The sequence below is a fragment of the Pseudochaenichthys georgianus genome, chromosome 1 (genome assembly GCF_902827115.2).
Source record: "Pseudochaenichthys georgianus chromosome 1, fPseGeo1.2, whole genome shotgun sequence".
Taxonomy (NCBI): Eukaryota; Metazoa; Chordata; class Actinopteri; order Perciformes; family Channichthyidae; genus Pseudochaenichthys; species Pseudochaenichthys georgianus.
Window position 1 is genome coordinate 27,555,684 of NC_047503.1, and position 26,927 is coordinate 27,582,610.

The 26,927-nt window shown below is 40.4% G+C and overlaps 1 protein-coding gene across 1 annotated transcript in view; it reads right to left on the reverse strand.

Annotated features, from left to right (window-relative positions):
* adgrl3.1 (adhesion G protein-coupled receptor L3.1) overlaps positions 1-26,927 on the reverse strand; it is a 137,616-nt gene that overhangs the window by 22,041 nt on the left and 88,648 nt on the right. Inside the window, exons 9-16 of the mRNA XM_034081404.2 lie at positions 25,813-25,916; positions 24,041-24,226; positions 22,503-22,541; positions 16,049-16,232; positions 10,493-10,615; positions 10,058-10,263; positions 4,716-4,892; positions 3,547-3,756 (exon numbers count right to left, since the gene is read on the reverse strand). Coding sequence (XP_033937295.1) covers positions 3,547-3,756; positions 4,716-4,892; positions 10,058-10,263; positions 10,493-10,615; positions 16,049-16,232; positions 22,503-22,541; positions 24,041-24,226; positions 25,813-25,916 — 1,229 coding nt within the window. The remainder of the gene's footprint in view (positions 1-3,546; positions 3,757-4,715; positions 4,893-10,057; positions 10,264-10,492; positions 10,616-16,048; positions 16,233-22,502; positions 22,542-24,040; positions 24,227-25,812; positions 25,917-26,927) is intronic.

A 26,927-nucleotide genomic window follows, 5' to 3' on the forward strand; every position in this document is an offset into this window, starting at 1 on the left:
AGCTGAGTGCAGTTCCACATGAGCAGCAGCAGCCATGCATCATTAACCGTAACAAAATCTGGTAAGGTCTGGGCAGTGGAAGCGAAAAGTAGAAAGTGAGCAATTAGGTTATAATAGTGCAGTTATTTTAGCCTTTTTCACACAAGCAGCAATGTAGCAGTGAATGGCAACACTTTTAAAATCATATTGAGTCCACTTGAATCTGTCAACCTGCTCCTTTGGATGGGGCCTGTAGCAGCTTATAATGTTAAATCTAAAAATAAAAGTTAAAATCGAATAAAGGTGAATAAAGTAATTTTTCAATTTTCAATTTAATTTAAGATCGATAATGTAATTTTGTTGACTGGTTACAACATTAATTACGGTGGCCCTGAAGTGCAAGACACCACAGTATTTCAGAAAACACCACAGCATTTCACAAAACACTACAGCATTTCACAAAACACCACAGCATTACAGAAAACGCCACAGCATTTCACAAAACGCCACAGCATTTCAGAAAATGCCGCAGCATTTCAGAAAACTCCACAGCATTTCAGAAAACACCACAGCATTTCACATTGGACGGAAAGGGTATTCCTTTAGGGAGAACACTTCTTGTTTGTGATTGGACAGAGCCAGCCAGAGAAGCACTGCTGTGATTGGTTGTTTTTGCTGCCAGTCAAGAAATGACGCTTGTGATTAGCCCAACACATCAGCCGTTAGCTCAGCTGTTAGCACACACTCAGAGCTCACAGCTCCTCATATCTGTTCAGAAACTGGACAAAAGTTAAACATGTACAAACCACAGACTGTCTATGTCATGGTGAATACAGTCGCTGCTTTATTTATGTCTGTATGACGTTGTTGTGAGCGTGGACGGAGCAGCTACAGGTTAGTTTAGCCTGATGGATCCGATTCCGATTTACATGGAGATACGGCCCGCCCCCTCTCCAGCGTCTTGTTTGAATGACAGGAGTAAATACAGAATTAATGCTTTATTAACTCATGGTTTTTAAGGGGCTTATCTCCATGTAAATACTATGGTAGACCACCCAATATTCGCATCGCTCTAATCGCTCGAGTTTCACCGCGGCTGTCAGCTGTGTTTGCTCCTGTCAATGCTGTCATTCAAACAAGAGGCGCTGGAGAGGGGACGGGGCGTATCTCCATATAAATCCTACAACAAAATGAACATATTTGACCATGATTTAATTGTAATACACGTTTCAAAGTGATGCCGAAGTAACTACATACTGATAGCAGTTAGTAAAAACCATGAATTAACGCTTTGACAAGTCTGCAAACAAGACGGCAGGCGAAAAGCTTTTAAAATGCGTGTTTTCTGAATCGGATTCATCAGGCTAAACTAACCTGTAGCTGCTCCGTCCACACAACAACATCATACAGACATAAATAAAGCAGCGACTGTATTCGCCATGACATAGACAGTCTGTGGTTTGTACATGTTTAACTTTTGTCCAGTTTCTGAACAGATATGAGGAGCTGTGAGATCTGAGTGTGTGCTAACAGCTGATGTGTTGGGACCATACGTTGTGGGACCATGGTTGGGACATATTTCGCTGTCGGGTGTTGACCAATCACGAAGCGTCATTTCTTGACTGGCAGCAAAAACAACCAATCACAGCAGTGCTTCTCTGGCTGGCTCTGTCCAATCACAAACAAGAAGTGTTCTCCCTAAAGGAATACCCTTTCCGTCCAATGTGAAATGCTGCGGCGTTTTCTGAAATGCTGTGGTGTTTTGTGAAATGCTGTGGTGTTTTGTGAAATGCTGTGGTGTTTTCTGAAATGCTGTGGTGTCTTGCACTTCAGGGCCACCGTAATTAATAGTTGTGTTTAAATTAATATTACACATAGAAAAAGTGTTGCATTAACAATCTTTACCTGAATGCATAGCTGAAGAATAAGGATCCTTGTATTACTCACTTAACATTTTGATGCACGTAATGACACAGAGCCAGTAAAGACTGTGACACAGTGACCCAGAATAAACCCAGAGGTTTGTCTGAATGTCAACATATATTATCTGACCTGGCCTGGCTACGCTCATAAGCCATTTACAACCTGGTACTGTACATTATATTTAAGTATTTTTCTACTATCTGTTGAATTACTAAACTGTACTACCTGCCTTTATATTACATATTGGCAGCATATTTTCCCCAAACATGAATTCTGCTCTTACCGATCTCAGAGGCACTTACACATGATTGACCCCATACAATAGCATTGTGTTGAAGACTACAACAATTTAAATAAGTGACACCACTTTGACAGCAATTTCAGGATCAATATCTGGAGTAAATATTTCAATAAAATGTCCAACATTCTGACCCACACAGGCCTGGATTCAACCAGGATGATCTAACAGTTTAATAGTGATGTTTGCACACACTATCTTGGGAGAAATATATGAATGGTCAAATCAGGTTGAACCCACATTCAGTATCCTGCCTTACATGGCCTTTATTTGTGAAAGTATTAGTTTGAAAAAAGAAAAAAACGAAGCCAACAGGATTCCTTAGCAAGAAATACTACAGCTTTTGTAGCCTAAGGGAGGAAATGACTAACAAAAGTCACTTTGGACTGAGGCACAGCATAACACAGCAAACAAATGGGCCTAATAGCCAATAACAAAGTCTGTGTTATGCACTGTAAATCACCTCTGTTACAACTGGGAACAAAAGAACACACAGATTAGCTCTTTCTGTACCTACATGTTGTTATATTAAAGTTAACTTGCCATTTAAGAAACACAACAACCTGACTGAGCTATTAGCCTGAAGTTAAAGATGATGTTTGTCTGCTTCTGCCTTTGTTGGCCATCCTTTCTGAATTAGCCGCAGACTGTAAAACGATTAATCTTGGAAAGGGTCTAATGCTCAGTATAGTAATGATGTTATGAAAACCTAGCAAGTGCAGAACAAAGAATGCCAGTAAATTCATTCCCCATCCCCGTCTAATTTTAAGAGAGAAAAGTGCCACAATCCAGGCTGGTTTGAATACAAATGTATGGTATGTTTAACAGCCAATAAGAGAAATCTCTGCTTTGGATTAGTTCCGGGAAAGATGAATGTAACAAATCTGCTGTTCCTTATTCATGTTGCTGCAATGTGGTAAACCACTGACAGCCAGTTATTAAATATTTCACAATTTACTTTGCCAACAATGCGGTATGATCCGTGGTATCGGTCAGTAGAAAGTTATGCCAAGTCTGTGCCAACACAGCATACATTAAACATTTTGAAATGGAGACTGTGTGCCATATATTTGTTTTTATTTATCGATTTCATTTATTAATGAGCTTATAGTCATACAAATATGCATGCCCACATGCTGTTTTTTACACACACACACACACACACACACACACACACACACACACACACACACACACACACACACACACACACACACACACACACACACACACACACACACACACACACACACACACACACACACACACACACACACACACACACACACACACACACACACACACACACACACACACACACACACAGAACATCTTGGCAGTCTTACCGGTTGATCAGCCCTGTTGATCCCCACCAGGAAGAGTGACTCAGCGATGAAGAGGCTGATGCAGAGGTTCTTGTGGATGGTGTTGCGGTCACTTTGCAGCCCACGGAAGAAGCAAAAGGTGAAGATGCAGATAAGCAGGCAGACCAGCGACAACAGAATCCCCACCCAGGTGATGACATCCAGGAGCAGGTCGTGCATGCTGTCTGCTTTCTGTGGGAAGTGCAAGAAAAGTGGATTATTCAATAGCCATTTAAAACTACTGTATTTAGTTATGTATAGCTTTGGCTTGAAAAATAACATACATGAGTCATACTGTAACATGAATCATACTGTATAAAATACACACATCCCCCCTCCCCTGACTGATGTGAGTGGGGCTGTGTGTCGCTGAGCGTTCAGGGCCACAGCGTTACGCTGCGTTGCACAGGTGTGCTGGCTCTATCCATCAGTGTCCTGCGACCTGGCAGCCAGAGCAATGTTCAACATAGCACTGCTGTGATGGATCTACTGCTCAAACCCTCACACTGTGTTCACAAAGGGTTGCCAAGCTAGCTCTGACCATGACCCCTTTAGAAGTAACACACATCCTCTGGCCCAGAGGGAGAGATTGGGTGTCACACAATATCCAGAGTTACAAGAGCCGATTTGTGGTGAAGGAACTTGGTCTTAACCTAACAAAAGAGGGAGACAAAGAGTGCTTATCCCACACATGGCGGGACAATGAGGTTTTTATCCACCGCCCACAGTGACTCATGGATATCAAAATAAATGAGCCCCTTTCACTTTTTGATCTGTGAAATGTAATTGTTACAATAAGAAAGGACCTGCATCTTTTTTTGGTTCAAGTGTCTGTGGTTAATTAAAAAAGCATCTGTTTTGGTAATACAGATTCCTTTTAAATTCCTTTTTTAATTTTCTGTCAAACTAATGTCACCTGGCCTGACGAATCAATTGTAAAATGTCTCCTGCCAAGTATGATTACTCAGTAGTGGAGAGCCTGCATAGGGCTAATCTATTTCCCAGATGTTGTGGTCTCCTTCCCTTCCTTCCTTGCCTCTTTTGAGATTATGTCGACCGGCCTTGCCAGCCACCGCTAATCAAATGATGAACAACTGACCCTTTGATCCTGCCCATCCCCGCTTGGCAGGCACAGCAGAATGAACGCCTACCTTCACTTCAACGTGGGCCATAAGCACTGCAAAGCTGGTGAGGTGTGTGCAGGAGCAGGTGGTGTGTGTGCGATTGGTCGCCAGCAGACGACAGTCCTTGGTAGACCAGATCCCCATCATGGTGCGCTTGGAGTAGCTCCAGAATGAACAGTTGGGATTGAAGTTCTCTTCCGAATGCTAGGGGCAAGGGAGGAGGAGAGAGAGTGAGAGAAAATCCGAGACATGGAGCAAGAAATTGAGACAGAGAGAGAGAGGAACAAAGATGAGGATGGGTAGTGGAGCGGGAAGGCAGAGAACGGATACTTAGTCATGGGAGGTGGGAGGTAGAAAGATTAAGTGTTGGGAGAGCCAATGAAAGTGAGAACATGGTGGGAGGGATTGGTGCAGAAAGGGATGGAGAGGAAGAACACAGAGAGGGAGTCAAGCACACAAGACAACAAGACAACAAACAGAAGGGACAGAATGCGAGAGTGCAGCAACAAATAAATAAAGGGCCATGGCAGGAGGCGCTGTGTCCGTGATTGTTGTGTGAGATTGTAAAGTGTATACGCTGCTTGTGTTGTGTCAACTGATGAAGCTTTGTGTGTTGGGTTTGTAAAGTTACTCTTAAAATGAGCAAGTGACACACAGGATTTCTTTGCTGCCAACAAGCTGGATCACCAACTGGATCAACATGTCCTTGTTGAGTGAGCAACACAAGATAAAAGTGGTGCGCTGAGTAGCACAATTTATAAAGTATGAAGCATGGAATATTTCTCTTATTCAGTCTCTAATTATTGTCAATATCAGAGGCCTTGCTGTGGTATATTGGGCAAGTCAATCAAGTCAATTATTGTAAAGACATCTCGAAAATCAGTTACAATGATGACCAAGAACTTTAAATACATAGCATAATAATGAAATATTCAACTAAGTCAAGCCCACATAAATCAAATCAAAATCAAGTCTCAAATACTCATGTTTGTGTCTCAGGTCTAGAGTCTGTTAAAGCCAACCCAGTCTCATGGCATTTCGTGTTCACCAACACGATTTTTAATCTATTGATTCGTGTTCACCAACACGATTTCCCCCTTTTTTTCGTGTTGCACAGCACGATTTTAAAAGCAATGTATTTATACTGGTAATGTGTTTTGTGCCTGCAGCACGTCTTTGCACTGAATTTCAAAATAAAAATAACCGGAAACAGACGTAGGCATTTCGAGCGATTACCCAAGATCCTCAGCTATGGTTTAAGCTCGCTGATTGGATGTATTAGCCGCAATACATGCTGGGATTTGGTGTTTTTATGATATGAAATCCGTAAAACATTTAAAAAAAAAAAAAAAGAATACTTAATTCCGAGTGCTCTTGCTTTTCTCTTTGAAAGTCATCACATAACGGCATTGTAATACACGGTTCGGCTGCATTAAATATTACAGATCTGCCGTAGTTCTTTATTTATAGAGCCCTGATGAGAAGACCTTTGAAAAAACTGGAAGAAATGCCGCCGAAACTGATTACTTGACGTGGATCATAAATATATCAACAATTAAACAACATCTTCAATTTCTCTTCACACAATACGTCTCCTTGCAGTATCAACACTAATTGGGCTGACTTTTACATTTGATCTAATTCGTAGATAGGTTATATTTACACCATAACGGTGCACAGCTGACATAAAAGGACTTGTAGTTTTTAAAGATATTACTGATTTTCTTTGAATATAAGAATGTAAATACTGAGTCTGAAATAGTATATAAATATGCTGTAAAATGATGTGAAAGCATGAATAAAACTACACATCTTCAGATGTTGTACATACATAAGTGTCCTACACTAATAATACAAAGTTATTATGGCTGTGTGTACCTTGTGTGCACCGCCTAGTGGTTAAAGCACGTTATTGAATTATTGCTTTTATGTGTTATATTTGATTAAAAAAATATGAAGAGTACATACTTTCATAGGGGGAAAGTAGAAGGTCTGTGATAGAAATATAGAATATAAAAATCAACCTTTGACAAAAAAAGATCTATCAAATATCTCTCCTGATTGTTGGCACTTGACAATCAGGAGAGATATTTGATAGTTGGTGCTTGAGAAGACTAAACATTTATCTGCCATTGACATGAATGGAAACGAGTAATAAAGTATATTCATTATTCGTTATTCTTTACTAATAGTTAATTAAAAACTGTATGTAATTGCTATTTTGCACATCCCTTTCAAGATTTCAAGATTTTCAAAGGTTTATTGACATATCATATACACAACTACGGTGTAGTTATGCAATGAATGAAAATCTTGGGTCACAGGTTCCTCAACAGCGCATAACAAGACATCTATCAATATGTGTGTACCTCCACCATTAAACTGTCATATTCTGCACATTTCTTATAATATCTACATACATAAGAGTATAATTCATACAGTATGTATAAGATCAGTTAAAATAAGTGCTTCAACATAGTTAACATTGCAGGAAAGCAATATATTAGACGTTAAGTACTTTGTCAGGCTTAATATTTATCTGTAGATAGATACCCCCAAAGTTTTTTTCTTATTTAAAAGAAGACCTTAATCTAAAGTATTATTTAATGTTTAAATAAAGGTTAATTCGTCTTTCTGTTTTGCACCTCCTCCTATTAATATCTTTGTACATCCAGCACTAAACTGTTTTATTGTAGAGATCACTTACAGTATCTTCTTGATTTTTTATATTCTATATGTCTATCATTGACCTTCTACTTTTCCCCTATGAAAGTATGTACTCTGAATATTTTAAGAGAGCACACAGCCATAATAACTTTGTATTATTAGTGTAGAACACTTATGTATGTACAACATCTGAAGATGTGTAGTTTTATTCATGCTTTCACATCATTTTACAGCATATTGCTATACTATTTCAGACTCAGTATTTACATTCTTATATTCAAAGAAAATCAGTAATATCTTTAAAAACTACAAGTCCTTTTATATCAGCTGTGCACCATTATGGTGTAAATATTACCTATCTACCAGTGGCGAGCCGTCAGGGCCCTCTAGGCCCTCTGTGAGGGCCTAAGATATTCTAAAAAATAATATTTGAAAACATTAAAAAAAAACATTTTTTAAAAAATATTATTTTTTATATTTTTTTGTTGTTACATTTTTCATTAGTTTTACCAAAATAACTTGATTTAATTGTATTTAAAATAATATTTCGAATCTGCCTGTTCAGTTTCTGTTGGAATGTGAAGGGTTAAATGCAGTCTCTGCGAGTTATGTGAAGACGAGAGAGCTTGTTGGTCCCTCTCTACATTCACAGAGGGCCAGCTCCCAGCTATAGTAACTCAATGAGAGAGGAATGTCAAATGACAGTACAATTGACCAATCATATCTTCCCTCTAAATGGGCGGGCTTAATTTTCGCGGACTTTATGACAAGTTCCGCCCGCTGTGAGGTCTATGCAAGTGGTGCAGTGACGCGTCCTAACACCCGGAAGTAAGCTTCGCTCGGATTCCCTCGACAGAAAGCAATGGGATTTCTCCATAGGATTTTGGAAAATAGCTTGAAATAAGGTCTGTGGAAAACGAACCTGTTAGATAAATGCACGTTTTGTTCAGCCGGATAATATCCACATGTCTACCCTACTTTTATTATTTTCGAATCATAAATCTAATCGATAGATTTATGATGGATAGATTTATGATTAGCATAAGTTCGTTCATGATGGCTCATGTCAGTGATAGTGATGACATTGTTGCGAAATTATTAACCAGTCATTTTCAAGATTGAGTTAGCCTACAATGATAAACTGGAGTGGCAAAGGATCAGCTGAATGACCCCAAGTGCTTCATCCAAAAGGACAGGACTTTGTGTCATTTTCAATGTGGGCCGCCCTGCCGACTTAATTCATTTGTAATTGTTACTTGGCTGTGGGTGCCCTGTCACGATAGGTGTTTATATAAATGGTGTTGTTTTGTATGGTAGAGGGTCGCTGTCATTGATGCGTTTTGCACCCCGGACCGCTGTTTTGATATTCCGCTGAAGTATACGCTGTGACGTAATATCGCTTCTTTTCTTTCGAGGGAAGGGGGGGGGGGGTCAGAGGGCCTAGGTATACAAGTCACGGCTCGCCACTGCTATCTACGAATTAGATCAAATGTAAAAGTCAGCCGAATTAGTGTTGATACTGCAAGGAGACGTATTGTGTGAAGAGAAATTGAAGATGTCGTTTAATTGTTGATATATTTATGATCCACGTCACATATTCAGTTTCGACGGCATTTCTTCCAGTTTTTCCAAAGGTCTTCTCATCAGGGCTCTATAAATAAAGAACTACGGCAGATCTGTTTCCGGTTATTTTTATTTTGAAATTCAGTTCCTGACGGACGCCAATAAAGCACGAGATTATGAAATTAAAGCAATCAATAAAAGCAAGGATAATTGTGTGTTATTGGTGAGTAAATAACAGTGTGTTATTTTGAAAAGAATAACAAATTAGAAGGAAAAAAAGATTTAAAAAATACAGATTTCAGTATCCTGAGGCTCTGAGCCCCATTTATTTTCCTTACAGACGGCAACAAAAGTCCGAAATTATACGATTTAAAATAAAAACAATAACTGTGGCTTGATATTGAGTAAGAACATGTTTTTATGAACCACACAGCTTCCGGTCTTCCACGACCCGACCGGAGAAAAAGACGTGCTGCAGGCACGAAACACATTACCAGTAGAACACATTGCTTTTAGAATCGTGATGTGTAACACGAAAAAAAGGGGGAAATCGTGTTGGTGAACACGAATCAATAGATTAAAAATCGTGTTGGTGAACACGAAATGCCGTGAGAGTGGGTTGGTTAAAGGACAGGGTTTACGTTATTTCATTATTCATTGAATTAATCATTAATTATTTTGGCTCAGGCTTAGTCTGTTCTAATGAAGTCAAAAATATTCAAAAACAATCCACAAATATATGTTTTTTTATTTGTATAAATGCTCAATAATTTTCCTGGACAGCTGGGCATTGTAGATGTTATCTTATTATTAACAGCTACTTCAGGAGTAAATAGTACATTTGCTAGGAACTATTCTAAGCTGTGGATTAACAGATATTTAGTGCTCTTTCGAGTATTTATAGCACAAGAACCGTGTGAAATGTAATCATAATAAACTACAGTTCCCATGTTCATTTTAATGAAGAAACATGTCTCCCTGTTCAACTGTGTGGCTCATTCATGTGTTTTATTACGTTTTTGGATGGCAGTGGAAGTCTCTGCCACAGAGGGATAAACTCTTTTAAGCCTGGCTACACACACAATATCAGCCTTATCCTTTATCCTAAAAAAGAAGTCAGCACCTTGCATCGTCCTTACCTGTAGGTGTTTGACAGTGAAGACCACAGGCTCAGACAGGTAAACCTTATTGCTGTCCTTGTTAATGGATGCCGTGATGACCGGGGAGTTGACGATAACGGAGTAATTTGGGTAGACTGCATCGCTGCTCAGTCTGACGCTGGCGTTCTCTGTGGAAAGGTAGGCCCCCAAGTTCCTGTACAGCACGAAGGCCATCCTGATCTCACCTGTAAGAAGACACACGGGAAAATGGAGGAGATGCACTTGATAGCTGTTGGCTTAAACCATGATAAAAATAGGCACTGGATATATAAGAGAACAATTTAATGATGGGAACAAAATATTGCTAGTGGGTTAAACAGACAGAAATAGAGAGAGGGGGAGAGAAAGACAGAGAGGTCATAAACCTCATAGTAGTGAGAGTGAGAAAAAGAGATAATGAGAGTTCTCTTGTACCGTTTCTGCCGTGTTGTTTGAGAGTGCTGGCTGACAGCTGGATGGAGTTTCCATGTAGTTCTGACTGAGGGAATGTCAGGTCTTCTAGGTTCCCATCCGTGCTCAGCCTGGCCACTTCCAGCTCTGCCACACACACACACACACACACACACACACACACACACACACACACACACACACACACACACACACACACACACACACACACACACACACACACACACACACACACACACACACACACACACACACCCTTATGTCAAGTCACAGCATAGCACGATACATCAGGTTTGTTTGGCAGCCTCTTGTAATAACCATGTTTTCTCACTCAGTGCTTCACAGCAGAACACGAGCATGAATCCTGAATCCTCGCTTCGTCTAAACAAAGAAAATGAAAAAAAAGCTGGCAAAATGAAACATCTTGAATTTCCATACTGAAAAAGGCAACAATGTCTCCAGGCAACTGGTCCAACACATCGAGGTAGATAATCCAACCACTCTGTTGTACTGTGGGAAACACATTTCACCATCGAGGTTCGTTAGCGCATTCCTGATTACGGCCGTGTAATGTATTAGATAAAGTTTCTAATTAAGGACTAATTATACCTTTGCTGTATCTCTATCTCATGCTTCTGAGTGATTCGGTGATTAATACACTGCTTTCATGGTAAAAACAGCTCCTTGATTAAATAAACAACACAAGGACGTGCTGGGATGGGAAAGAGAGCACAGGAGGCGGTGGAGTGGAGAAGAGGGTGAAATGAAAAGAAAGTTGATGAGGTCAGAGTGAAGTGCTGGAGTAGCTAGCAAGGAAAGAGGGTAGTCAGAGAAAGCACGATACATGGGGAATGAGCAGAGACATTTAGAGGAGAGATAGAAGGAAGGAAGTCTATGTTCTCTCACAGAGAACAATAGATAGGGCACAAAGGCAAGAGATGGTGCTGAGGATGGGAGAGAAGAAATGGAGGCAGAGTGAGAAAGGCAGACATAAACACAGACACTGATATGCAAATATGGCAGAAAGAAATAGAAACACTGGTTAAGTGTCCCTTATTGCACACAAGCCAAACTAAACATTCAAGCTATGTACACACACACATACATTAGCACACACACCCACACACTGAAGCACATATACAAACACACGCATCCACACCCACACACAACGACGGGATATCAAAGCACGCTGAGTCTAATCTAATTAAAGCTTGCTGGTAATGACAATCCTCCTACTAAAATACACACTTGTTCATTATCATTATCACACGTGCACGCTGTGTTATCCTTTCAAATCACTGTTTTGGTTCTAATAATAATACAATTTATTCAGACGCCTAATAGTCACATAGCCGCATAGTCACACAAACAATCTAACACAATAATATCACCTACTGTAGCTGCAGGGGCTTCTTTAAAATGTGTAATTCAAATAATTTATTCCTGTCGCTCACTCTCCTTTGAAAGACTTGTTAAAAAAATAAAACACGGGGGGCTTAAAAGTGCAATGAGGAGAGTAAAGAGGGAGGAACCGGAGAGAGAGAAAAGTGAGGATGAGAGAAAAGAAAGAGATGAGAGGCGGTTATGAATAAAAGGGAGAGATAATCATGGTGGATCTGCCCACTGGATTAGCTGGGAGGGAAGATTAACGGCACAAAAAGGAGAGGAATGCAGAGACCAAATTTCTCACAAAAAAGACGATTTCCTGTTTTAACTTCTTCAGAGATGTGGTAGCCTCCATCTCGATTACTGTTTATGTAACCATATGTATGTGGTGCTTTCAGGAGAGCAGAAGAAATTGGATGAGTTACAAGTCTGAAATTATATAAAGTAAAAAATGTGTAGGATGGCAATGGTTGGGATTGTTTCAGAGAGAGCAAGAGTCATGTTGAAAGCAATGATTTTGTAGAATTTCTTTCTGCTTTCTGTCTCCGGCATGTCAAATAAATGCTCTAATGATATCGTCGTGTTGTGTGACTTAAATAGATTTGATTTCATTGCTTACTGATGCGAAAGTGAGCAAAGAAAACCCTTAGAGCATAATTTGACATTCCACCACAATCATCACCCTCAGGCATGCACTCATCCACTCTTCTTCTTTACTCATCATCCCCAGCTCCTCCTTCATCACTTTTCATCTCCTCCTGGGTCATATACAGTACAAGCCCAGTGAATCCTAGTGATGGGGGGAATAATTGTAGGAGCTTTTGAAATATCAAATCAAAAAGGAAGTAAACAGGAAGATAATCAAGGGAAACACAAGTGGGTGCAACTCGCTGGTCGCCAGATAAAAAGATGGCTCAGAGATATATCATGAACCAAAGGCGTGAAAAGCAAAGAGGGGTTTTGTTCTTCAGTATGTCTGCCTTATGCCCAGTGATGAGAGGATTAGTGAGAGAGGTTGAGGAGGGATGGAAGGAGGGGGGAAAGAGAGGAGAGTAGAGCGATGTGCACAACCCCATAATAACTAGCTTTGTTCTGCTTTGTCAATTCTGCCTAAAAGTGAAGAAAATACGGGAAAAATAAATAAATAAGTGTTATTGTCTTTGGAAAACAATTCATCCCTGCCTTAGATCCCTAAAGACAGTTTTTCCTTTGCGTTTTGTTGGATGAGCATGTGTCTCTCTCTGTGGATGTGACCCTTCAATACCTCTGAAAGGATAACCTGGACCTCTTTAACACGCCTGCTATACATAATAAAACAGGCTCTACATAATAGGGGCGCATAAAGCTGTAAATTAAGTATATTGTACACGTTGTTAGTAGAAATGTTAGCAACATGTATAATTAATAGTTAATAATCTTTGGAAAATACAATCAGAGATATCATTTTTCCCTTATGTGTTTTGCCTCACTATGTGTATGGAGGTTGACAGGTATAAGGTAGTCATTTGAACATAATGCTTTTTGGAATAGTAATTTGTTCGGTAGTCTACTATTGTAACACAAGGACATGAGTTTACAAATGATTCATTCAGTTTCAAGTCCAATCACGGAATGACCATCATTTAAGGAGGAGATTTGATAATTGAATTAGTAAAAGTGTTGTGAAATTAGACTCCCTCCAATTTGGTTATATTATGTTTTTTCCGGACTCAAAATTAGATACTTCTGTTTAACAGTTGTATTCTGATTCGAGACTGGGATACATGAAATTCAACATGGTTATCTTTGGCATCTGTTGAATGTTAATGAAGGGATAACACAATAAAACAGGCTCTACATTATAGGGGCGCATAAAGCTGTAAATTAAGTATATTGTACACGTTGTTAGTAGAAATGTTAGCAACATGTATAATTAATAGTTAATAATCTTTGGGATTTGGGAACACATTTTCTTTTCTGTGTGTTGTGTTGTTTACTCATTTGTCGGAGTGGTTCATTGAGTATCAAATCAAATCAAGTTTTATTTATATAGCACATTTAAAAGCAATTTTTGGTCGAGCCAAAGTGCTGTAAGACAATAATTGACAACAGAAATATAAAAAACACAGGGAAATGTCAGGAGTAAAACACACAAATACCAGGAAATGTTTTACACTGAGGAGTCAGTCTGAAATTATTCTTGAAAGTAAATGTATCTTAACTAAAAACTTACATAGTATGAAATAATATACAAACACATCATGTTGTATACTTAAGCAATAGCTCACGACAGGCCGTGGTATATGCTCATTATATCACAGCTAAGGGGCGTGGTTCGGCCCGACGCGAGCATATATCACGGCCTGAAGTGAGCTATTGCTTTTATAAAACGGTTACCAAGTGTGGCAATATGAAAACAAATACACACTCTAATTTAAATAGTTTTTATTAGTAAATAATGATGTTCAAAATAAAATAGTCCCTCCGTTGCCTTCTGCGCGAAACATTAGTGCGAGGTGGTTGCTATGCAACAACACTAACAGCTAGCGAACATATTGGACAGAGAGCGTTGATCCATTATTTGGCTATTTATTTACATGCATTTGTATGTTGACGTTTATTGTGCACCCACTGAAAACCTGTCCAGCATCAGTAGCATGGCTTACGTGGTTACTTGTTGAGGTTGTTCTAGGCTGTTGCTTGGCGTGGTGAGAATATTGCTCCACTTTCTCCGGTCCCCGAGATTGGGCTTCCAGTAGCTCTAGAGAGAGAGCTTTCGCACCTGTGGCCACTAACGGTCATAATTTCTCTGCTTTGTTTCAAGACCTGCATCAGAAAGCTTTTGAATGGTGGTACTTTTCCAGTTGGTCTACCTGCTCTTCACGTAGCTCTGCATGTCGTCGTGTTTAGGTGCTTTTTTTTCTGGAGATAGGCACTGCTCAATCCACTCCTCCATAGTAAGACCCCCCCCGGAGGTCGAAGTTAATCTTAAATGTTTCCATCTTATGCTTTGTAAGTTTGTTCCGTAACGGAAGAAATGTAAATATATTTATAAAACTGACAAGTCGAATCAAGCAATCTGATTGGCCGATAGTGTTTTTGCGGACCTCTTTGATTACAGATTTGAAAACATCGTTGCTTGCTTTAAAAGTAGCACAATTCATTATGTCAAACCTTGGAAAGTATCTAGATATCCCTGCCCTAATGCCAAAGGAACTGCACACTGAATATGTTTTGCCGTTTGATGTCTATGTCTGAACCGCTGCGTAAAAAGGAGGGTTTCTGCCCCGTTACTTCTCCGCTGCTTTCTTGTTCCAGTATGAAAAAAGCAAACTGCAGGCAGTTTGCTTTTCAGCCCAACGTTATACTATTTTTCTCAGACACGGAGGGATACTGACTTGTTGTGAAAAGTAACTTACAATTCTACCCATGGTATACGCTTAGTATATCACGGCTAAGAACCAATCAGATTGCTTGATTTGACTTGTCCGTTTTATAAAGTATTATAATGATGTTTATTATTTAAAAAGCAGGATTTTTACAAAGCTGGCAATCCAAGATATTTAATGCCACCTCTACTACCCTTTATGTAATTTTAAATGAAATACTCTTTGTCATTTATTACTGTAACCAATACCAATGTATCATGTAGCCAGGCAGTAACTCTCTTAACAGTCAAAGAGGAGAAACAATAGCATTATTCTGCCCTACAAAAGATAACAATATAATGTTTTGTTTAAGCCGTGTGAAGCTAGATTGTATACTTTGTTTCTGGTTTGTCTTATAAAATATAGATCTGAGGCGACGGGTTTTAAAAATGCCTTCATATTCTTAGATCTTTAGCAGCCACCTGGTTTACGTTATGATAAGATATAAGAAGGAAATGTGTGAAATCTAAGAATTACATTTTTGCCTAAATCTGAGCATGTTGCAGAAATGATTTCCTTTAGGTCTTTGTACTTAGGTAAAATTCAACAAGATGTGAGATGCTTTTGTTCTAGCCTAGCCATAAATTCAACATTTGAGACACGCCTGCTGCAGCCACACAGTTTTCAACACTTGGTGACTGTGAAGCTTCACCAGTGCAAATGGAGGCTAAGTGCCTTGCTCCAGGGCATCTCAGCAGGCTCTGTGACAGTTGCAGGGTCCAACTGAGTTTTGAAGATAGGGAGGGACAAAAAAAAATGTACTCACGGATGTTGTCAGTGGTCTCCTGCACAGTGTCGGTCTTGAGGAGGTTGTCGGCTAACATAAAAGCTCCCGTCTCCACAGTGTCGAGGAGCAGAGTGGCTGAGTGCAGCTGTCCGCTGGTGGGCAGTTCTCTCCAGGCCGCCTGGGCTCGTGGCTGCAGCAAATTATTCACCGTCTCCACCATAGCCTAGGGCAGCAGCAGAAACACGGAGGTCACAAGGAGGAAGATAATGCTAACACTTTCAGTCACTGAAGCTAATTATGGCAAATCAATCATAGTAAAAAAGTGCATTGCTTCCCCACTGAAGACAGCAGTCAGTGTGATGCAACGTTGAGAATGCAGTGGAATTTCATTTATCATGGTGATAAATCATGACACGCAAAAATAAGATGTAAGCGATGCAAATGTGGCATTCCCATGCAGACGTAACAAAGGCAAAACACAGCTGTTAAATTAAAAACAAATGTCTAAAGTTATGGTCTGCACTTTATAATGTTCATTACCACCTTCCTTTTTTTCTCTCTTTACAAAAAGAATGTTCTGATTGAAAATCCATCACAGATGTCCTCAAAATCAAGCTAAGCTAATTAGCTGATTGCAATCACCATGTGTCTACACCCCCAAACCTAGCTCATTTCTCTCTCTCTCCCCCCGCCTTCTCCTCTCTTTTTAAGACTAAGTAACAGTCTTATCTTTGAGTTTGAAAAGTTGTGCTTGAGGGGCTGAGAAAAGATTAACATTTTATCAGATAATGTCTGCTGGGTCATATCCAGCCGCCCTGAACGATTTCGAATCCAACAATATTACCAAACAGAGAAGAGTTGGCTCACATAGATGAGTCGCTCTCCAGGAAACAATACTTATTTTGTCTCCAACACACATTCCTTTCTGCTCTTAAGAATTCAACAACTCATTTTCAGACATGAACACCCCACATATACACAGAGGCACACAGAGTCACATCCTAAAAGACCCTGGGAGAGATAAAGAAACTGAGAGAAAATAGAGCTGGTGGGAGAGAAGAAGAAGGGGAGAGCGATAAAACAGTCCAGTGAGTCCATTGTGACAGGCGTCTGCTGGGAACAAGAGAGGCGGAAAAGCGAATACAGGTGCTATCAAACACACCCATCTCACAGTCCCGTCTGTCTCTTTATTTTCTCTTTCGCAGACTGTAAACCACCATTCTGCAAACGCACTCCCATCCCTCACTTATCACTTTCAATGCTTCTCTCTCTTAAGGTGGGTGGATGGGAAAATGGAAAAGGGAACGCAAGTGCCATTATAAAAGCAAAGGGGGTGTCCAGTGGGGAATTGCAAAGCCAGAGAGGAAGAGTGAAAGACATCAGTTTATTGGCATTCAGTCATTCACACATCAACCATCTGATGTCCTTCCTTCTCTTCTCACTCAGTGTTAAGGCCAAGAGGGAGGAAAGAAGGCTGCAACAGCAATTGTCTTTGTTTGCAGTATGTACAGAAGGAGTAGTACGTAGAGAAACACTGCAGGTAATGACTCATTCCAGTGTTGATCGCATGTGCTACAAAATGTGCACTTGTCCTCTGGAATTAGAGCTAATCCTACCTGTTTATTTTGGGGGTGTGATATCCAAATGTGGATACAGTGTAGCACACACAAAAAATGGGTGCTTAGCCAACAAGGTAATATGATAATATTATGTCCTCTTTTAGCGCTAGCAGTTAATTAGGATGCATATTGGATGAGTTTGGGAGGGCAACATGTAAACAAAAACTAATTAATCCACTGCTTCAGTAAACCAGCAGAATAAGCAGTGGATATGAAGCACACCCTTGCATACGTACACACCGGCAAATCTGTTTCTGTCTCAGTCATTTAGCTGAGTGTGACGGTAGACTACAAGCTTCAATACGCGTTTCTAATAAATTGTGGTTTATGGAAAATGTAATATTATGCAAATGATTTGAGCATAAACCGTTTTCTACAGGCACATTTTACCGGCGTATTTTTCATTATGATTCTACTTGTGATAGTCGGACATGACAACGTGTGCAGCCCATGTATTGATTCCATCCGATAGCTGCTATAATACAAAACGTGTGCCTGCTCTCCACAACGATCAATGACAGTGAACGGATGGTCAAAGTAAGGTAGAAATAAACAGAATCACACGAAGCTTGGTTAGTGTTGCCTGACTTTATAAACTGTGTTTTTACTGTTTAAGTGTGTGGTTGTGTTCTAGTCACTTTGCTCAGCGCTACTGCTTGTTACAACTTGTATTTGCCGTACTCGCCATAAACTGTTAGCTCAGGTTAATCTCGCCTCCCTCCAACGTAAGCGTGATGTATGCGGTTCTTGCTTCTAGACCGACAATTTTTTGGTGCTTGGTAAGCACCGGTTTTCGGTGCTTAGAGCCGGCTCCGCTGCGGTGTGAACAGGAAAAACCGGTGCTTATCAGAATCTAGCTCCGAACCGGCCCTAGAACCGCGTTGGTGTGAAAGGGGCATCTGATGGTTGTATTTCTCCCGAGACCGTCATGGAAGCTGCGTGTGCGTGCTTATGCGTGCGTGAAGTGCGCTATGTGTTATAACCGTCAAGCTCTCTAATAATGTGTTTGTGGCTGCAGCCGCTGTGCTGTTTATACATCTCTCTGTTGTCTGCCTTGGTTATGTTTTATTCTGCTGTTGATACTATAAATAGTGTTGGGTTATTTGATTTCTGTAACCAGCTTTTTGCACCCGCTGCGGTGCAAAAAGTTTTATTTATTGTCATTTTTGTGTTTTTTTCTCTTTCCCGCTTATAGCCCTAATCGATAGTTCAGTTTAACATACAGGTTGTTGAATGTTCTCTACAGAAAGTGCACGTGTTTTATGTTATGGATATAAGAGCTCTGTAGGGATGTTAAGGCTATACTCCACATTGTCATGTTAATGCCCTTTATGGTAGAACCATAATATAATTTAATAGGTTTACATAAAACATTATCATATAGATATTCATTTATACCCCTCCCCCTATCCTATTTAAAACTTTAATATAGAAATGGTTGCACAGTACATTGTAATTGACCTACTTCATACTTTTTCTCAGTACAGTTTAAGTCAGCTATTCAACCAGTAACTTTTGGGTAACACTTATTTATTCAGTTAATTTATTTCAAGAAACATAACATTCACTTGAGATAAACAATAATACCCATATTGGCCTACGTTTTTCTCCCCCTACAAAAAACGTTTAACCCTGCATGAAAAATGTGAGCAAACACTTTATTTAGTAATCCTTTTACAATTTCCCATTTTCCTCCTAATAGCTTTGTCAGAAGGAGACTTCATTAAAACCTGAATGATTTCCGACTGCTTGTGTTTCTTGCACTGTTGGACGTCCTAATATTGTAATGTACCAAAATCCCTGCAATTAACTTGATGAGTGCAATTATTAATGAAAATATTGCCAAAACCACAAACATAGTAGTTAGAGAAAACCCGCTTTTCCTGTCAACTGCCTGAATTGTGGAAGTAATGCTTTCTTTGTTGTTCTAATGCAGTTTGTGCTTGAACGAGGCCATATGCAGTGACATATAAATGCCATACATTGTTGCCGTGCATTGTTATAGTGTCCGGGATGAAAGTGTGCTTTTATGTGTGATGGCATTAAAATGTGTGTGTTGGAGGGTGTGCACAAGGGGCTGGAAGAATTATTGCAGTGCATCATTCTGCTCCACTTGCTGTACAGTATCAGTGGAGGCAACAGAGAGAGAGATAGACAAGGGGGGGGGGTGCTCTGGAGGCAGATATGACAGCAGAAGCACTGCTTTCCATTCGCTCACGATCTTAGTGCTAGTTCCAAACACTCTCACTTTGATGTGTTTCAGATAACCCCCCTGTTCTACTCTAATTAAACTTTTCATTGCTTTTTATTGAACTTTTGATTACCTTGCATTTTCAATTTCATATAATTTTTTCATTGAAATGTAATTCGCTGTCGCTGCGATTGGATCTTTCGAGGAGAGGGATAGGTAAGGAGAAGAAGGGGTGTGATTTCCTTGAGGTCCAGACATCTCCACATCAGAAACTCAAATATGTAATAAACTTGTTTGCGTGTGTGTGTGTTTCTATGTGCATGTGTGTGTGTTTCTATGTGCGTGTGCCTGTAAGCGCTAGTGCCGTTGGTGACATTTCTATCTGCAGAAGTATGAGGACTTGAGGGTTAAATGGAGACAGGTTTTTTTTTTAGAGGTCTTCAAAGAGGGGAGAGACTCTGCAGAGACAGATAAGGGTGTAGTTGGTGTGCATGTGTGTGTCTATGTATAACAGGGTAGACACGCGCATGAGTGTATGCGAACCCACAGCATGCAAACACACACTCACATGGCAGTAAATGGGGCAGAAGTGAAATGCTTTGAAGCGTTGGGGTAATCCAGCGTAAATAGCAGCGGCAAGACAGACTAGAGCTGGGCTGTTCTACTACTCCCAGCTACAGAAGGGGTGCATGGTCACTTTAGCATGTATGTACAGTATGTGTACACAGTAAAGACAAACTTCGCAACATTTTAGAATTAAAAAAAGTAAGAAAGGGGCGAGAGAAGAGGAAAGAAAGAATGGATTGTTTTCCTCTTTTATTCGCTTGGCTGAGCTGCGAGAAAGAGCATGTTTTGAAAATGTTTTCATCAGAGAAGCTGGCTTATCTGTCAGTTGTTGTTGGAGTTTGTCTTCCCTGACAGGATGAGTTTGCAGCTAAATCAGGCTTTAAATGTGCAGCATGTCATGTTCTGACCCGCCATCCATAAATAGAGGGCAAATTAGACATTGTCATTGAGCATTACTGTCTCCTCACTGCCCCCTTTATTGTTTTTCTTTCTCTCGCATTCCATTTTTTGTTTCTGTGAATCTTCTCTTTCTGTTTAATTTCTCCCCCTCCCCCCTAGTTTACCTCCTTCTCTGTTTCTCAGTCTACCTTGCAGACTCTACCTCCCTCCATCAATCCACCCTACAGCATGAAAGCCTCTCCAAACCACCAACTTCATCATGAATAAATTGCCAATTTACTATACATGAAACGAGTCCCCAGTTCCCCAAACGAAGTGAGAGATGAAGTGTGAGAGGAAAAGAGAAGGAGAGAGAGACGGAAGAAAAAAAAGAATTCAATTATTTTTCGTCTCTATTAAGAACCCAAACCTCCTGCCCACTCTCCTCACTTGGCAATTAGTGCTGTAGATAATTAACGAGGAGAGGGCAGCACCACACCACATCCCTAATCACGCACATTTCTATCTGGCAGAGTAAGGGACTGTTGGTATAATTTTGCTTCACATTACTAAGGCTAATTATATAATCGATCACTCCCAGCCCCCTGCCGTATCAAAGGTGTATGGTGAAACGTTTTGATTTTGACCTGTAACTCGAAAGCAGCCACTCCTTGAGATTCAGCATGTATTGGTTTAAGGAGGGGCGGATCACAATATCTTACTGTCTTGATATGACGGGATGAGATCATTGTTTAAAATAAATAAATATTTGTAGCGTTTGTGTGTGTGTGTGTGTGTGTGTGTGTGTGTGTGTGTGTGTCAGTTTGCATAGTCCTAAGCCATGTTCTATGATGTGACATTGCTGACTGGTGCTGACGTTAAGACTTTTCAGGGGAGAGTGGAGAAAAAAGCCTGCATCAGGAGAAAAAGAGCTAGCCCATCAGTGTGTGTGTGTGTCGGAGGATGCAGGGAGTGAAAAAGAGAGACTCTGCAGTCTATCTCCAGTGCATGGTTGAGGAAGGTGGGGTCTTTTGATGATCTGAATAGTGATTTTAGCTGACCAGAAACATGCCTAAATGATGTTGGCTTTTCCGTTCACGGTGTTAGCCCGCGGCGTCAACACGAACATACATCAATGCAAGCAGACCAACAAGGACGCAAATAAATGAACAATGAGCCACAAACAAAAGCCGGTATTATTTTTTTATGGCACTGAAGGCTGTGACCAAGCAATATATAACAGAGTATCTATCACACTCCATTCTCTCTCTCTGATACCGCAGCAGAGAGGGCATTTCAGTGAATGGAGATGGATAGCGAGTCATTTGGTTTCAGGCAGCCCTGTTTACAATTCTGCAGACAAAACCGCACAATAGATGAGCTATTATTGATATTGATCATGGCCTCTTATCAGTGCCATTGATTCTGATAAAAAGTGAAATTGAAAACAACAGAATGAAAACCCTTTGAGGAGGGACCCAACTTTTGTTAGCAGTGACCCTGGTGATGCACGCTGTGGTCTCGAGTCGTTTAATGGCAGACCTCCTCAAAGGGTTGGGATGCAATTATTCAATCAACTGCTGCAGCATAGAATTAACATTCTACGTTTGAGCGCTGCAATGTGTAATCACACACAAGCTGAAATTGCGAATTACATGCGGGGTGTAAAGAATGAAAACAAAACATGTGGGTCATATGGTGTGGTAAAGTAATCAACGATTCCAGGAAGCTGAAATACCTGTGTGAAAACCCTGCAGGACCTTTCTCTCTTCTGAAGCTGCAAATTCAAACAATTTAGCTGTTAGCGATATAACACCTCTCAGAAACACACACACACACACACACACACACACACACACACACACACACACACACACACACACACACACACACACACACACACCACACACACACACACACACTTGCGTGAATAAAAAAGGCAGTGACACCGACTTCATTAACATTGCACAAATTATTTTGATATTGTAATTCTCCTCTCTCGCCCCCTATTTTCATTCATTCTCCCATAACCATCTTTCTACTATTCCTTTCCCTTTTCTTCTTCCAGATCTTTTTTATCATTTTATTTTTCCTCTGCTCCCTTTCCCCCTCATTCTCTTCATCTATTGTTGTCAAGTTAATTGATGGCATTAATTACTACGCCGCTCGTGCTTGATCGGTCATATTCGATTTCTTAACAACAATTTGCATAATAAGCTGACACATTACTCAATTAGGTATATATAATTGGGCTATTATTGAAAACAAGAGGAATGCTTTTCCTCTTTTATGGAGGACTTTTTTCAACAAGTTCAACCTTTTAACAGGCCATTTGGTCAACAGCAAAGGCAGATTAATCGTTTCACTTACACATGCTCTGGTATGTATTCACTCGACATGTGTTACTGAATAACTAAAATAAGAGGGAGCAGAGGAACTGTTTAGTGAATCCACTGAGCCACTGAGGCATAGATGAGAAAATAAACAAATAAGTGATTCTATAAGAGGTGGCAGCATCTGTCAATCTGGCTCCTAAACCCTGCCTATCACTGTTAACCTCAGCAGACGATCAAGAAACAGTCCGCCATCCAGTCAGATAGTCAATTAGCCAGCCGGGCCATTCCCCAATGATTGATCTCACTGTAATTGATTGCCTACATGAAACAAAGTACAGAACACAATTCTTTCCTCGTCTACCAGAGATGTAAAAGTCATCTTTTGCATACTCAGGATTGAGTTTCCATTAATGTAATCCAGAAGTAAGCACTCAAGCCCAATAGTCGACAGTATCTTCATAGCCATAGCTCAAAGGTCTGAAGTTCTTTAAACAAGGAGCTATGAAATAAAGTGTGTCCCAAGCCTGTTTTTATCTCAAGTACTGTATGTTTTAATAAGAATATCTCCCAGGGCAAAACAGAGGTTTATTAAATTTCATTCTCTATCTGAGTTGCCAAATACTATAAGTTGTCTTCTATTAAATGTTGAGCACAATGTGTTATTAAGACCCCTAGAAGAGGATAAAATTATCTCTAAAAGCAGCTATTATTATCTGGAAATGTACATTTCAAACCCCTGAAGATTGATATAAGACAATACCACTAACCACTGACGCTATTTATCTAGGTTTTTGTTCCCTTTTCTGTCCTTCATCCCTCATTCACTTGCTATTCTTTCCTTTACCCTGCATTCTTCTCCATATCTGCAAGAAAATCATTCATCTCACTCAACCCTTCACAATACATTAACCTTCAAACGGAGGGTTTCTTGGAGCAGTACCTTGGTGAGGCTGCGGGCTGCGCTGTCCTTGCCCCCGGGGGTGAGGTTCCTGAGCTGTACGTCCAGCAGCTCCACCAGTTGGGCCATGGCCCGCACGGTGGATGGCACATCGCCAGGACGCAGAAGACCTTTGGTCTGCTCTGCCAGCTCTCTGGCCACGATTGCTGCTGTCTCGCCCGAACGGAGCTGTGAGCCAAACAGTGTGATGGGGTGGGGAGTGAAATCAGATGAGGTGAGAAGGGAAGGGAAAGTTGGGAGCAAAGTCAGTGAGAGTGTGAAGAGGAGGAAGGTGTGGGGGACAAGGGTACAGAGAAAAAAAGTTAAAATGAAAGGAGGAGAGATGAAGCGCAAGATGAGAAGAAAAAAGGGGTGGGGGTGCAATAGGGCAAGAGAAGGTCAGTGTTGTTTCCAGCAACTGATAACTGTTAAAACATTATTTAAGAATAATTCAGAGACGTTTCCCATATTTAGCACTTCTGCTGAAATGCTGATTTCACAGAGACCATTTCTCCTTCTTTTTTCCTGTAAAGAAAACCCTTATAGCAGGGGTGTCCACACTTTTTTCACCGAGGGCCACACTGTACAGAACAATATGCGAAGGGCGGGCCCGGGCCACTCACTAGAGGTGAGGTATATAGACTCATAAATTCAGTTATAAGTCAGCAAAATCAATCAGATACTTGAAAATGCCTTAAGAAAAAAAACAGCCTACATCACAGCTCTCCATAGGGTTTCATTCATTTTGTTACAAAAAGTGTTCATCCCTTAAAACAGAAGCCTCAGATTGCTCATAATACGGGAAACATGGCTTTTTTCTTATAAACCTTTTAATTTAATGGGGCGAAGCCTGCGAGCTAGTTCAGGCAGTCAACTCGAGCACTTATGCTGCATTCATACATAACGCCCCTTGCCACTCTACAACCAACCAAACAGAGTCTCTTTAATTGCTGCTCTATTTAACCTGCCTCTCTCTATGCATTGCTTGCTGCTGCTATTGCTGCAGCTAGTTCCACTTAGCTGCTGCTTGCCTGCCCCACCACCACCCCACCACCACCCCAGCTTCCACCCCAGCTTCCACCTGTAGGCTCGGGGGTTAGTTATTTAATCATCACTCATCGTGCTATGTATATCTGGGGAGTGATGAGGCCCGAGCCTAGTCGCCAAACTCAACTATATGCTGCTTCTAATGTTAAATGAACTGAATTTATTTGAAAAGTGGGCTTATTAAAACATGAATACTACTGTGCAATATATTTTTACATATATATTTAGGAAGTACAATATAAGACGAGCACAAATTTCATTTGTGGGTCATATTCCATTATACTTTTTGAATTAGCTGAGGGCCGATTCAAAATGGCCCGTGGGCCGCATTTGTCCCCCAGGCCGTAGTTTGGACACCCCTGCCTTATAGACTTGTGGCCCATTTGAGAACATCTACAAGCATCTCGAAGAACACAGTAATGTTTTCCCATGCAAAAGGAATGCTTTCTATGTAAATGAACCTATTACGATGCATGGTAGCTTATTATGATGAAAGTGTGAGTGAATGACCTTATTGGACATCTCCATACCCCTACAGCTAAATGAATGCTCTTAGATCTCAAAAACAAGTCAGGATTAACAGCTGAAGATGGAAACATGGCTACAACCTTCCCCTGTAGTCAGTGTGTCTTCATGTGTGAGAAATTGCTCAAGGACCATATCCATAACATATAACCTTAGGAGGGCTCCGTGGGAGCTATTGGGGCCAGCAGCGCGGTCTGACTTACTTTCTGCATAATGTGGTTGACCCAGGGCGACGTGCAGTTGCTGAGGTCAGGCCCTTTGGGATCCCAGTAGCCCAAATGGGCTATGCACACGTACGTGGCCACGCCTGTAAAACAAGCAAAAACAAACAGGGTAAGACAGAGCTGACATTCACCAGGAGACACGAAGATTCTCGAGATGCTTTGGGTTCACGAAAGCAGTGTGTATCTGCAGGGTGTGTGAGTGTCTAAGTGTGGATGGATTGAAGAATCACCATTGTCATGTGGACTAATAGATTGAAATAGGAGAACTTCTTCTTCGGAAGTGTTTGTGTGTTGTGAGAAACTTCTGCTGAAATACATGTTCAATTGTATATGTTGTAATGTATACGTCTTACTTTTAAGACACCCCATATTCCACCTTGAGACCCATTTCATCTGAATGCTCTCAAGTACTCTGTCTCTGCCAAAACCAATACAATGCAGACATGGGTGATCAATGATCGACCATTGCTGTAGAAAATGTGTTTCCTCCCTGTCAGATATTACCTCTTGTTGGTGTGTCCATTGCATATCACCATTTGTCTATTCATTTTCATTTCAAATATAAGATCGACAGATTACTTTCAATGAACACAATTGAATGATTGTTATAAGTTATGTTTTTTGTTAACACTTTGATCACATTTCGTCGTCTTTAAATGTGGTCTTACATTTGTGTTGACTTGACTACATGTGTTTATTGGAAGTAGTAGCTTGTTACTTTACAGGGTAAGGTTTCACGTGCAATTACACATGCAGCTCGTAAAGTGTGATGCACTCTATGAATAACAGGCCAGCAGAATGTGGAGTATATAGACCAGCTACAGCATCTATATACTTTTTTACAGGTTGAGACTAAGTTCATAAAAGATGCTGTTCTGCTGCTTTGACTTTTGTATTTTCTAATGGTGGTTATGCTTTTACTTAGGAAAAAGATAAACAAATGTTTCCTCCTTTGCCGATGAAACATGTTTACACTCATAGGAAGAGTTTGCAAAGAAGACAATGGACAAACCTTTAGGACATACTCCTGCCAACCATGTACTAACATCCTAACATGTTAATTCAGCTATCCATCCTACTCTCTGCCTTGCAGC